Below are 13,022 nucleotides of genomic sequence, written 5' to 3'. Positions count from 1 at the left end.
ACTCGTCCATCAGACTGCCACATGGAGAAGCATGATTTGTCACTCAAGAGAACGTGCCTCCACTGCTCTAGAGTCCAGTGGCATCCTATCACAGTTCCACGCTGGAATTCACTGAGCTACCCATTCTTTCACAAATGTTTGTAAAGACAGTCTGCTTGCCTAGGTGCTTAATTTTATACACCTGTGGCCATGGACGTGATTCGAACACCTGATTCCAATAATTTGGATGGGTGAGCGAATACCTTCGGCAATATAGTGTATAAAAACTGCTCAAAAAAAAAGCTCACTAAAATAACACATCCTAGATCTCAATGAATAAAATATTCCAGTTGAAAATTTTTATTTATTACATAGTGGAATGCATTGAGAACAAAATAGCAAAAAAAATGTAAATGTAAATTAATGTAAAATAAAATAATTATCCCATGGAGGTCTGGATTTGGAATCATACTCAAAATCAAAGTGGAAAATCAAATGACAGGCTGATGCAACTTCAGTGGAAAGTCCTCAAGACAAGTTAAAATGAGGCTCAGTATTGTGTGTGGCCTCCATGTGCCTGTATGACTTCCCTGCAAGGCCTGAGCATGCTCCTGATGAGGCAATGGATGTTCTCCTGAGGAATCTCCTCCCAGACCTGGATTAAAGTGTCAGTCAACTCCTGGACAGTCAGTGGTGCTACATAGCATTGGTGGAACGAGACATGATGTCCCAGATGTGCTCGATTGGATTCTGGTGTGGGGAATGGGCAAGCCAGTCCATAGTATCAATGCCTTCATCATGCAGGAACCGCTGTTACACTTCATCCACATGAGGCCTAGCATTATCATGCATAAGAAGGAACCCAGGGCCCACAGCTTCAGCATATGGTCTAACAAAGTGTCTAAGGATCTATCCTGGTATCTAATGGCAGTCAGGATACCTCTGACTAGCACATGGAGGTCCAAAGAAATGCCTCCCCACACCATTACTGGCTCACTACCAAACCGGTAATGCTGGAGGATGTTGCAGGCTGCAGAATGTTCTCTCTAGACTCTGTCACATGTGCTCAGTGTGAACCTGCTTTCATCTGTGAAGAGCACAGAGTACCAATGGCGAACCTGGCAATCTTGGTGTTCTCTGGCAAATTTCAATCTCCCTGCACAGTGTTGGGCTGTAAGCACAAGCCCCACTTGTGGACGTCGGGCCCTCATACCACCCGCAGTTTGAGCAGAAACATGAATATTAGTGGCCTGCTGGAGATCTTTTGCAGGGATCTTTTGCAGGGTTGTAGACAACGCATCATGCTACCTCTATGGTGAGAGAACTGACAAAATGCAAATGTATCCAAAACATAGTGATGGGACATCTGAAGCGAGGCTTCGAGACGGGTACCGAGTAAAAAGGGGGCGTGTCCGATGAAGCCCCGCTTCGGAGCTTGTGTCATATTGAGCAAAATCACGTGATCAGCAACAAACGAGGCCTCGGATAACATCGGCCACGTCATTGCTTCATTTTGCGTATCGTTTTTCTAAATAAAAGCGCTATGAACCCTGTTGCTTCGTGGGTTGTAGTAGGTGGTTAAATTTAAAATCTGGAACGTTCTAAATTCTTTTTTGTTTGATCAGGATGTATATGAGATTCACACAGACTCAAAAACAGACTAAAAACCATTGGAAGAGGCAAACCTTATTTGTAATGTTAAAAACATTTTACGTTTGGCAGACGCCCTTATCCAGAGCGACTTACATTTTATCTCATTTTTATATAAGTGAGCAATTGAGGGTTAAGGGGCACCTCAGTCATGGCCTCAGGTCTGGGGATCGAACCCACGACCCTCTGGTTACAAGACCAGTTCCCTAATCACTTCCCCGTTCCTAACCACCAGGCCATAACTGCCAAACCAGATCTAGAACCCCCAAGAAGCAATTATTTTAAACACATTCTGTTTTTTTTTTTTTTATCATTTTCTAACTCTAAATATTCAGTCTGCCTCAACAATCACTCAATTCCCAATATAGTAAAGTACAACATATCTTCATTGTCAAATAAGTCCATGTGACATACCCAACACAACCACTAATGGTCAAGGATTAGCTACAAATCATTTTAATAATTAAAACATGATTTAATTGATTCTCCTGTTACTAAACATGAGTTTGATTGAAACTTTGTACTCTGTACTCAGAGTACCTCAGTACTCGACATATTCAGAGTTCAACAAAAAATTTAAAGAAAATTTTGTCTCAGAGCTTGAACAAAACTTTGGAAACCGACCCAACTCACGTGACTTTTGTAAACAGTTTGTGCTTTGGTCACATGCCGCACATAGCAGAAAAGCAGAAGAAGAAAATGGCAAGAACAATAGAGTTAAAAAGGCAACCATAGAGAAGTATGAAAAAGGCATTCGTGTGACGGACTTAGCATTGAAATTCATTGGATGTTAGATTATTTTGATAAAACATTAGCTTTATACAGTATTACTTACCTAAGAGTGTAATTGTTCATTATTTTAGTAGGGAAATGGGGAAATTATGGTAAACAATTGATGGTCAAGAACCAATTAATTTGTTTTCAGTTATTTCTTATGGGGAAATTTAATTCGGAACTCGACCGCATCAGTTGTCAACGTGAGTTCCGGAACGGATTACCGTGTGTGTGTGTAAGTATACAATTTTTTGTCAAACAAAAATTATGCAGATTCTACAATATTTTAAGCCAACACAGTTTTAAGGCTCCACAGGGTTGGTCAGAAGCACTATTTCCACTCTACCTCATTCCAATCTGTCTTTACCACAGTAACACAAACACAGGCTGCATTTTCCATCACATTCCCTCACTGACCATAACAGTTCATTGTTGACATGGAAGAACTGCATTGCTGAGGTTTCCCCTCAAGGCCAATGGCAGCTTTAAGTGTTTTCAAGAAAAAAAAGCTGTAAAGAGAAAGCTATCCACCTGCCCCACCCAAGGCAAAAATATTTTCAGTAATGATTCAGTTTTACAGGTAAACAAAAGCTGGAAGTTTTACTAAATTCAGCCCTACAGATTATGAGGCATTTTAATAATGCATGCCCATTACTGATAAAGACAAAATATCATTCTAATGATATATAACCTTGAGTAATTTAGCATAGTCTTAATACTTATTTATTAAACTTTACAAAACAGGAGAAATAAAGAGATGATACCTTAGTCAATGTACTTTGTTACAGTAGTGACTTAGCAGCAGATTAGCAGCATTCTATACTAAACAAACATTTACAAAGTAATATTATACATTAATTGGACAGTCCAAAAATATAGTGAAAAGGTTACAGATTGCGGCAGGAACTAATTATGACTGCACTGTGAATCCAACCAAAGCTAGTGGCTTCTTCACTACGCAGGGCCACATGGTCCTTTAGAACCCTGGTTCACTTCACAGGGCCAGATGGTCCTTTAAACCCCTGGTTCCTGACCAGCTGTACTCCTTGTTGGGCACTGATGTCTCCATCCAGTTGTGCCTGAATCATCTTCTCCACTAGGCTGCGGTAGCGCTCAGCGTTCACCAGGGGGCGCAACCTGCTTCTGCCCTTCTCACGCTCACTCTGCCACTCCTCCCTCTGACTCTGCAGTTGTTCCGGGCAGGCAGGATCCCTCGTACCATCAAACCCCTTGACATCCTCCTCTTGGAGTACAGAGGCCACACCCTCTGTTATTGTCTGCATCTCTGTATCCAGACGACAGGTGAGGTGCTGGCTGACCCCTTGTGGAGTTGGTCCATGGAGAACCTCAATGTGGTGGGATGCAGGCAGGTAGTCACAGAGTGAGTTCAACAACTCCAGCATGCTGAACCTGTCACTGCAAACCACAAGGAAAGTGCAAAGGCACATGATCCAGCACCTGCTAAACCAAGAAAATTCCCTACCAGACACACTGGACATAGCTGTTCATCAGCCTGCCAGTCTAAAATAAGTTTTAGTATAAATAAAGCACAATAAATAAAGCTTATTTTAATCAAAATGGCATTAAATTTAATGAACGTATACTGCCTGCTCTCCCTTGTGATGGCACCTTTGGTAATGGCACTTTCTCACCTGCAGTGAACACCCAGCAGTCCCTGAAAGGGCCCACAGATCTGCCAGTGGAAAAGTGTGGCACCATGGGCGGAACATCTCAGCAGATACTGTGGGCTGGCCTCCACGCGCCTGGCTCCGAGCCTCTCCTCCAGACACGCCCCCACATCCACTACTGTGTGTCCAGTGCTCTCGATCTGCAGGAGCCAGGAGTCAAACGCCGCCAGCAGGCAGAGGAGATCCTCTCTGGCTTCATCTGAACAGACACCAGGGATTTTTGGTTCGCTTTTGATTCATTTTTTGACTTATTTTTTGATTTATTGTGGCATCTGAGGTCAATATGAATTCACATTACCTGTGACAGAACTGCAGTCCTGAAGAAGTGGTGGGCGGAATTTCCCCTGAAGTACCTCCTTCGTGTCCAGATTCACCAGAAAACACGGGCGCCCTGCTCGTTCTGTTATGTTGGAGGAACAGTGAACCCAGACAGAGCAGGTGACTGTACCAAAGGTAAACAGTGGTGTGAGCTGAGTAACAATGACCAGGGTCTGCTGCAAAGGTTCATGGGCACCCAGTCCAGAAGGAGGCCTGCTTCTCTTAGCAGCTGGTGGCCCCTCGGAGGGAGAAGGCAGGGGCTGGGGGTACCACAACATCTTACTCCAACTCTGAACCACAGCAGGGGCCATTCCACCACCACATGGCTCCCACAAAACGGAGCCAATCATCTTCTTATCCACCCTGGAGGATTGAAAGTGAACACAACAGACGAGGGAGACCACCCTGAAGTTAGTCACGCACACAACCTGCAAAATCAATGACAAGTCCAGTATCAGAACAGGCTGGTCAAGGAAGCTGTTCCTGACTCCTGGATACTGTTTTGTTTTTGGACAGGTGCGAGGTACTTTAGTTCTCCTGTTTAAAATAAAGCATGACAGAGCTGCAGGCTGTTACATTTTTTTCTCCTAACTCATGGGGGAGGGCTATTTCAGAGACCATTCCCATAGAAACAAACTCTAACGACATGCTAGAATTCAGAAACCAGAATCAGAATGAACACAAACTGCATAACTCTCAAACCCCAGTGCAAGACACACTGGTACAGAAGGCATTAAGCTCATAAGACCAATATTTTGGTTACAAAATACATAACCCTATTCATTATGTATAAAACATTGCCAAGTAGCAAATCTGTGGTCCAGTATCTCTGTACATTCATCTTTCCTTCAATTGCAACCAGTTGTCCTGTCCCTGCAGCTGAAAAACACCCCATAGCATGATGTTACTACAACATTTCACTGATGGTATTGTATTGGGCAGGTGTTGAGCTGTGTCTGGTTTTCTCCACACATACCACACACTTCCTCCCTACTGCATCTCTGGAGCTCAGCCACAGTGATATTTGGGTTCTTCTTTACCTCTCTCACCAAGGCTCAGTTTGGCTGGACGGCTAGATCTAGGAAGAGTTCTGGTCATTCCAAATATATTCCAGTTAAGGATTATGGAGGCCACTGTGCTCTTAGCAAACTTGAGTGCTACAGAAATTATTTTGTAACCTTGGCCTGTGCCTTGCCACAATTCTGTCTCTGAGCTCCTTGGACAGTTCCTTCGACCTCATGATTCTCATTTGCTCCGACATGCACTGTGAGCTGTGAGGTCTTATATAGACAGGTGTGTGCACTGTGAGGTCTTATATAGACAGGTGTGTGCCTTTCCAGTCAGTTTAATTAAACAAAGCTGGACCCCAATGAAGGAGTAGAACCAGCCTGCAATGAAACAAAGAGTGAAACATTTAAGGGGTCTGAATACTTTCTGTACCCACTGTACAAACAGCCCAACAGCACTGGTGTTCCAGTGAAACGCACATGTGACCAAACATATTAGTGAAGCAGATCTTTTCTGTCAAATAAGCCCAGTAGGACAGGACAAAGCAATGGTGTGAAACTGCAGCTGATGTGTAAGTATTACCATGACTACTGCAATAAGTTATACCGTTTATTACAAACACTGTATTTACTCCCCCCAGTTACTGGCCATTTTAATTAGGTCCATCTATAAACCTCAAGCATAAATCTAACCCCATCTGCTGCCTTGCATAATTTGTAAGGAACCCTCTAATGTATTCACCCCTGGGCAGTTTACAATCACAGCTACCCAGATATTATTTAGCTGGTAGACCATCCTCTCAACATAACATTAAGAATGATATGGTTGTGGCTTGAGTGCTGAACAGGTAGAAGTATCAGAAACAGTAATGTCACAGTTTTTACATGTCAATGCCAGTGCAGGGATTGGTTTACCACCAAAATAACACCTACTGAACAGTCAAGCTATGGTCCTAGTGGCTACACAGACTACATTGTGAAACTTTACATTTATATAATAAATAAGTCATAATACATCGCAGCCTAACCTCCAATCCAACCCCAGTAGTTCAGCTATTAGTAACTATGCATCCAAAAATATTACTGAGCTAAATATCTTCAATCCTATATCGCAAAAAGAGCTCACAACATTGATTAATTCGTCTAAGCCTACATCATGTATATTTGACCCAGTTCCAACCCGTCTATTTAAAGACCTACTCCCAGCCACTGCAGGGCCCTTACTTAATATGATTAACTCCTCCCTTAACCTAGGTTACATGCCCAAACAATTAAAATGCGCCGTAATTAGACCCTTGATTAAAAAACAGAATCTCGATCCGCAGATTTTAGCCAACTATAGACCCATTTCTAATCTCCCATTTATCTCTAAAATTTTAGAAAAAGCAGTTTCCAATCAGTTAAACCACTATCTCCAATCAAATAGTATCCATGAAAAGTTCCAATCAGGATTTAGACCAAACCACAGCACTGAAACAGCTTTACTCAGGGTAGTGAATGATCTGCTAATATCGGCCGATAATGGGCTCGTCTCGTTCCTTATACTGTTGGATCTTAGTGCAGCTTTTGATACTGTAGACCACAACATTTTGCTGGATAGACTAGAAAACACAGTAGGTATTAAAGGAGTCGCACTCTCCTGGTTTAGATCATATTTAACTGACCGCTTCCAATGTGTAAGTGTTAATAATAAAACCTCTAAATCTGTGCAGGTTAAATATGGTGTCCCACAAGGGACAGTCCTAGGACCACTTCTATTCACACTGTACATGTTACCCTTAGGCGAAATTATGCATAAGCATGACATCAGTTTCCATTCCTACGCAGACGACACTCAGCTATATTTATCGGCAAAACCCGATGATTTAGGCGCAAACAGTAAGATTGAGAAATGTGTAGAAGAGATAAAACATTGGATGGCATGTAACTTTCTAGCACTAAATGCCGATAAAACAGAATTGATAATAGTTGGGTCTAGGGCTGCGAGAGACAAGATACATAATGCAGCATTGAATCTACATTCTTTTACTATAACCCCCAGCGCAGAGGTAAAGAACTTGGGCGTCACAATAGACCCAGATCTCTCATTCGATACACATATTAATAATATAACTAGGGTAGCGTTCTTTCACTTGCGCAACATTGCCAAAATTAGAAACATATTAAATATTAGTGATGCAGAAAAACTAATCCATGCATTCATATCCTCTCGTTTAGATTATTGCAACAGTCTCCTAGCTGGATGTTCTGGTAAATCGATAAACAAACTCCAGCTGGTTCAGAACGCAGCAGCACGAGTTTTAACAAAAACTAAAAAGTTTGATCACATTAGTCCCGTACTATCGTCATTACACTGGCTGCCAATTAGATTCCGTATTGACTATAAAATACTTTTATTAACATATAAAACGCTGCATGGCTTAGCTCCAGACTATCTTAGTGAACTTATTGAACAATATAACCCAGCGCGTTCACTTCGCTCGCAGGACGCAGGGTTATTAACTGTTCCTAGGATCAAAAAGATCACAGCAGGTGGAAGAGCCTTTTCTTTTAAAGCTCCACAATTGTGGAATAATCTTCCTGCCTCTATTCGGGACTCAGACACAGTCTCAATGTTTAAAACTCGATTAAAGACTCATCTGTTTAGTTTGGCCTTTGATTAATCTGTTACATATTTACTACATCTCGTATCTTTTCTCCGAGGTTCACCTGGAGAGTAACATTGCAGTCGGAGCCTACAATACCAGCATCGCTGCTCCGACACGGAATGAAGGATTGGCGTTCATCAACAGACATTTACAGTGACAATATCATAACCCAGAACTTTCATTTTTACCTTTACTTAGTCTGATTGTGTGATTTGTGTGTGACTTGTGTATTTGTCTGTATTTTGTGTAATCTGTGTGTTAACGGGCCGCCCAATGGAGGATGGGTTCCCTTTTGAGTCTTGGTTCTCCCGAGGTTTCTTCCTATTCCCCACTATCTTAGGGAGTTTTTCCTCGCCACTGTCGCCCTTGGCTTGCTCATTAGGGTTCTGGACCCGTAGTATTGTTAACCTTTTAAATCCTGTAAGGCGCTTTGTGACATCATGTGTTGTGAAAAGCGCTATACAAATAAACTTTGATTGATTGATTGATTGATATAATTCAGCTAGGGAATGAGTGAAGGGTCCCCCAGTTGAATCAGCCTTCAGGACCTCAACAGCACACAACAATACATATGTTAAAATGCACAGTCTGCACATTTACCATGTACCATGAACCCAAAATCTTCTCAACCTCACACTATATGACAATCTTAAAAGCAGGGAGTCTAAGAACTTCATCGGCACATGCCGCATTGACAAAGGAATTCACACTATTTTCAAAATTCAGCACTGCTGTCTGCCATCATATTTCACATTCTGATATTGAGCTGTGCTGCAGAGACTGCCAAAGAGAGCAAGCAAATGCCCTGGTCCACATTTTTATTTGATCTTATTTTTAGTACGAGAAACATACATGCCAGTAGATGGTGTCAGAAGAAGTCCAAAAACAAGGCTCTGGTCAACCACTCTGTACCACATCCTCTGCACCAGAGGACATTCTGGATCGGGTCGCCGCGGCTTGTTCAGAACATGCACGTCTTCCTCACTCTCTTCATCCCACAGAGATGCCAGCCCCTCCTGACACACATTTAAAGACAGAATGGAGTGACAGACTGTGATGTCTGACTGTTATCAATAAAGACTTGGTAAACTAAAACTTAGTTAAAAGCATTCAAATATATTCTTGTAGTAATTACCGGTATTTTAATTGCCATAAAGCAGATTTAAAGACACATAGGGCTTAGTAATCCAATAGTATTTAACAGAGGATTCCTAGACCCACAGCCAAAGTAATCCCTGCCACTTTCCAGGGACCCTATGTAAGATACACATTTGAACTGACAACTTTAGTCATGAATGCAACAATGAGGACCTGCTGTGGAGGGCTTGGTTGATGTTCCATGTCCAATACCAGGTCAGCAAGAGCTCTTATGGACTGCTGGAGAACCTGATCCTTAACACTCAGATCTCTCTGGAGCTCCTGTAGGAAGGCCAGGCCACTCTGAAAGGTCAAGAACAAACAGCTGTAAAAACGTAATGCCTCCAGGTAGAATACTATATAGCCACATACAAGTTTGATACATGTACATTTTCATACACCCTTAAGCACTGACTGCCAGATACTGCTTCCTGTTTATTGATTAACATGATTTGCTTTTCTCTCTATGTATGGGCATGTCTCTAAGTGGATAATAACATTCAATCTTAATAACATTCAATCTTTTCTCCCTGGCCAAAGCAAGTCAGAGTTCATAAGCTTTTGTAGGAGATTTGTACGAGATATGTAACCAGAGCACCTGCAATCTGGAGTCTAAAGCTTGCACTGTAAGAAGGATGTTCTCCTGGACTGGGTTGCCTGGATTTGCGGATTCACAATCTGTTCTTCCACGCTATGAGAAAAATATGTAGCTTGTGTTATAATGGTGTTGGTTGTGGGACTTCATCTTGAATTATATGGCAGAGAACATTTAAAATATTCATAGGAGAATAATAATGGTATTATAAGGAGAGTCACGTTAAAGTAATAATTTATACATTTTGTCTCACATAAAACGACATTAAGCCAGATAATGCTCACAATCCAACATGTGTACATGTGTTGTAAAAAGCGCTATATAAATAAATTTGACTAAAAATAGAGTTATTCTAACCCTAACCCTGACACTAGAGGACTGGGTTAGTTAGCCTATCCCTAACACTAGAGGACTGGGTTAGAGTTAGCCTAGCCCCAACAATAGAGGACTGGGTTAGTTAGCCTAGGCGTAACACTAAAGGACTGGGTAGAGTTAGCTTAGCCCTAACACTAGAGGTCTGGGTGAGAATTAGCATGGAGGACTGATGGTGACTGACAGAGTAATGGATGCCGCAGAGGTCTGTGAGAAGGAATTCTCCAGGGCAGTCTTCAACCGAACCGAGCTCATCAAACAGCAACAGCATCTGATCGGAACCACAGCCCACGAAGTCGTCCACGAGGAGCAAAGAGACCCCTGACCAGCAGCCGGCCACCTGGAGAGCTCAGATATCAGAATGGATACAGACTGCACACTAGACCCTCAGCTTATAAACATAACACAGAATATTTTAAATCTGATGCAACTGAGTACAGGATGCCAGTGGAGGGAACTCAGCAGCAATGGTGTTGTATTATGCTGTATTATTGAGCAGCAAGGGTCTACTGGGGTAAGCGTGGACACTTGAGAACAGTGAGGTGAATCTTGTGATCTTATAAGAGAAACTTGCAAGTGCAGGTTAAGGTTGCCCAGGACAATGACCAGGTTTCTAGCACATTCGGACCGCATAATCAGCTTCTTATAAAGAATGGCCAGATGTACAGGGGAGGGGTCAGTAAATACGGAGCAGTTCTATAGCTCATATTATATATCTTAAACTGGGCACTCTGTGCAATCCACCCAAAGGGCACACTGAATTCGAACCCCAGAGGTTCCAAGAAAGCTTCAACCTTAATGCACTAATGTAAGCGGAGAATATATTTTCGACTGCCTTGAAAAAGAAAGGGGTTGAAAAAGAATTTCTACTGCTATACTGTGAGTGTAAAAGAAATAAAAACAAAGCAAAAAAATAAATTAAAAAACAGCATGGACTTCCCCATAACTCAGCATGATGCAACATGTGGGCTGCTGGAAAAACAGGGCAGATGTGCGCTGGCAGTAGACGACAGGGGGCACTATAACGTGCAGAATCTCAACTGAACCTTGTTGTAAAGCAAAGAAATTATTCCTGGATCTTGCTGAAGGGCATCATCATCATCGCTATCTTAATGAACCATTCAATCTGTTAAAAATGTTTTTTCCAAAACCTGTACATCAGGTGTTTAACTACTAAAAGCAGTCCATGTTCATGCAATGAGGGACAGGCAACCAGACATACTTAATGCATTAAAAAAGTTCTAAAATCAAATGGTAATGATTAATTATTGTAATTAATAATTACATCTGACATTTATTTTGGGTATTTAAAATGGTTTAAATATCATATCATATCATATAATAGCATATCAGAGAATTACCTGTTACACAAAAGGCGTACCTTAAAGGTGTCTTTCCACACTACACACACATTGCCATGGTTGAAAATGACAGCAAGTAGACAGCTGCTGGCCCCAGTGTGAACTATCTGAATGCTTTGAGGGTCTTCGTATGGGAGAAGGCACATATCTTCTGGTAATCCGTTCACGAAACGCAGCAGCTGTTTCCTGCAAGTTGCTGCTAGTACAGTAGATCTCATGAGCCCACCGACATCTTCAGCTGACAACAAGACCATGCACTGGATGAGGGAGTTGTAAGCATCAGGGAAAAGACATGCTCCATTCAAAGTCCTGCCATCCTCTAAGAAGTACAGGAGAGTTTTACTTCCTTCAGTGACATTCACCTGATCTCCCATATCCTCTGATGCATGCATTTGGGAACCTACAACTATTAATTCCCTCTTCCAAAGTGGCAGCTCTCCGATGAAGTTGACAGTCAAAAGAATTGGGACTTTCTTAACCTCACCAGTTTGTGGGGATGTGCAAAATATCATGTTCTCATGACTCCATACCAATACGGGCCCACACAGTACTGAGACATTATCTCTTATCTCATAAGGTACTGTGAACTCTGCATGGAGACTTGCACGGCTCAAACTGTTTAAAGAGTAAAGCATGTACTTAAAGCCCCGAGTCCCGGTTTTGATCAGCCTCAATAGAACACACGGCACCTTTTGTCTTGTTCTGATGTCCACTGCAGTGGCGCAGTGAACTATGTCAGCTTCTCTGGAGCTGCTTTTATACATGCTGGTTGTACTGTACTCTTTATTTAAGAACTTGCTGAGGTCTGGTTTGAACGACATCTTCCAGAATGCGATATCAGAACACGTGTAACGTGAACGGCTGCACCGGAAGATCAGAAGGTCGCCGTGGAACGCCATGATTCGAATATTCCGCTCCGACTCCATATTCGCCACGCGTGACACCCGCGGGTTGCCAAGGGAAACGCAAATCTTGAAAGCTGGCTAAGGAAGTACACAACACATTTTAGTCTTAATATAATGGAACATTGAACCGCTTCATAAATTTGTAATGTAGCAGTTTATTAAAACTGATAAAGAAAACTGACGCTTGAATTATTTCACTTATTTTAACTTTTAAGCCAGTTTGCTAACTTCAGATAGGTAGTAGCTAGCTAACTAGTCAACTTCTGCGAATAAGATACTTCTGGTTTGGCCAGTTAGCTAGCTTGACAGCGGCAATATGATCACCCCCACCTCTCAGAATAAAATAAAATCATATCGAGAAATATTTGGTACAATACCTACAAATACACAATTATTAGTTTGTTCCACATCCCTTCCACTGATCAAACATTGCGCGCCCCGGAGAAAGACCGCATCATGGGTTTCTTAAAGTCACAGCGAGTTGTTGGTGTAAACAGTCCAACTTTACTTAAAAATTGGCCGGTTGTCTTCAGTTTATTTGTGTTATACAATTTTAACCTAAAAGGAAACAAGCCGATTTAAACTGTT

General features: G+C 42.0%; 1 protein-coding gene across 3 annotated transcripts; it reads right to left on the bottom strand.

The window, feature by feature from the left end:
- Positions 1–2,608: 2,608 nt before the first annotated feature.
- Positions 2,609–12,947, bottom strand: fancb (FA complementation group B). Of its 3 annotated transcripts, none has more exons than XM_077001986.1 (9): positions 12,816–12,947; positions 11,550–12,512; positions 10,353–10,508; positions 9,800–9,892; positions 9,376–9,504; positions 8,917–9,080; positions 4,390–4,772; positions 4,056–4,290; positions 2,609–3,819 (listed from the first exon to the last, which is right to left on the bottom strand). In XM_077001986.1, the coding sequence occupies exons 2-9, from the start codon at positions 12,453–12,455 to the stop codon at positions 3,393–3,395; spliced, it is 2,493 nt and encodes an 830-aa protein (XP_076858101.1). In that variant the 5' UTR covers positions 12,456–12,512; positions 12,816–12,947; the 3' UTR covers positions 2,609–3,392. The 3 variants fall into 3 exon arrangements, with proteins under 3 accessions (XP_076858101.1, XP_076858103.1, XP_076858102.1); XM_077001988.1 differs by having other exon boundaries at positions 11,550–12,508; positions 12,816–12,899; XM_077001987.1 differs by having other exon boundaries at positions 12,812–12,898.
- Between the last annotated feature and the right edge of the window lie 75 nt (positions 12,948–13,022).

Source organism: Brachyhypopomus gauderio, chromosome 4, assembly GCF_052324685.1.
Source record: "Brachyhypopomus gauderio isolate BG-103 chromosome 4, BGAUD_0.2, whole genome shotgun sequence".
In the NCBI taxonomy this organism is placed as follows: domain Eukaryota; kingdom Metazoa; phylum Chordata; class Actinopteri; order Gymnotiformes; family Hypopomidae; genus Brachyhypopomus; species Brachyhypopomus gauderio.
Note: the sequence above shows the minus strand (reverse complement) of the source record. Positions and strands in the feature narration are given on the sequence as shown.

Excerpts from the sequence above, each read along its gene's own strand:
- fancb (XM_077001986.1), bottom strand. The coding sequence starts at position 12,455 with ATGGAGTCGGAGCGGAATATTCGAATCATGGCGTTCCACGGCGACCTT. Across the intron at positions 9,893-10,352 it reads TCTGCGGCATCCATTACTCT|CGTGGAAGAACAGATTGTGA; the intron begins GTCAGTCACCAT and ends TTTTTCTCATAG. Across the intron at positions 9,505-9,799 it reads CTTTAGACTCCAGATTGCAG|AGTGGCCTGGCCTTCCTACA; the intron begins GTGCTCTGGTTA and ends TTGACCTTTCAG.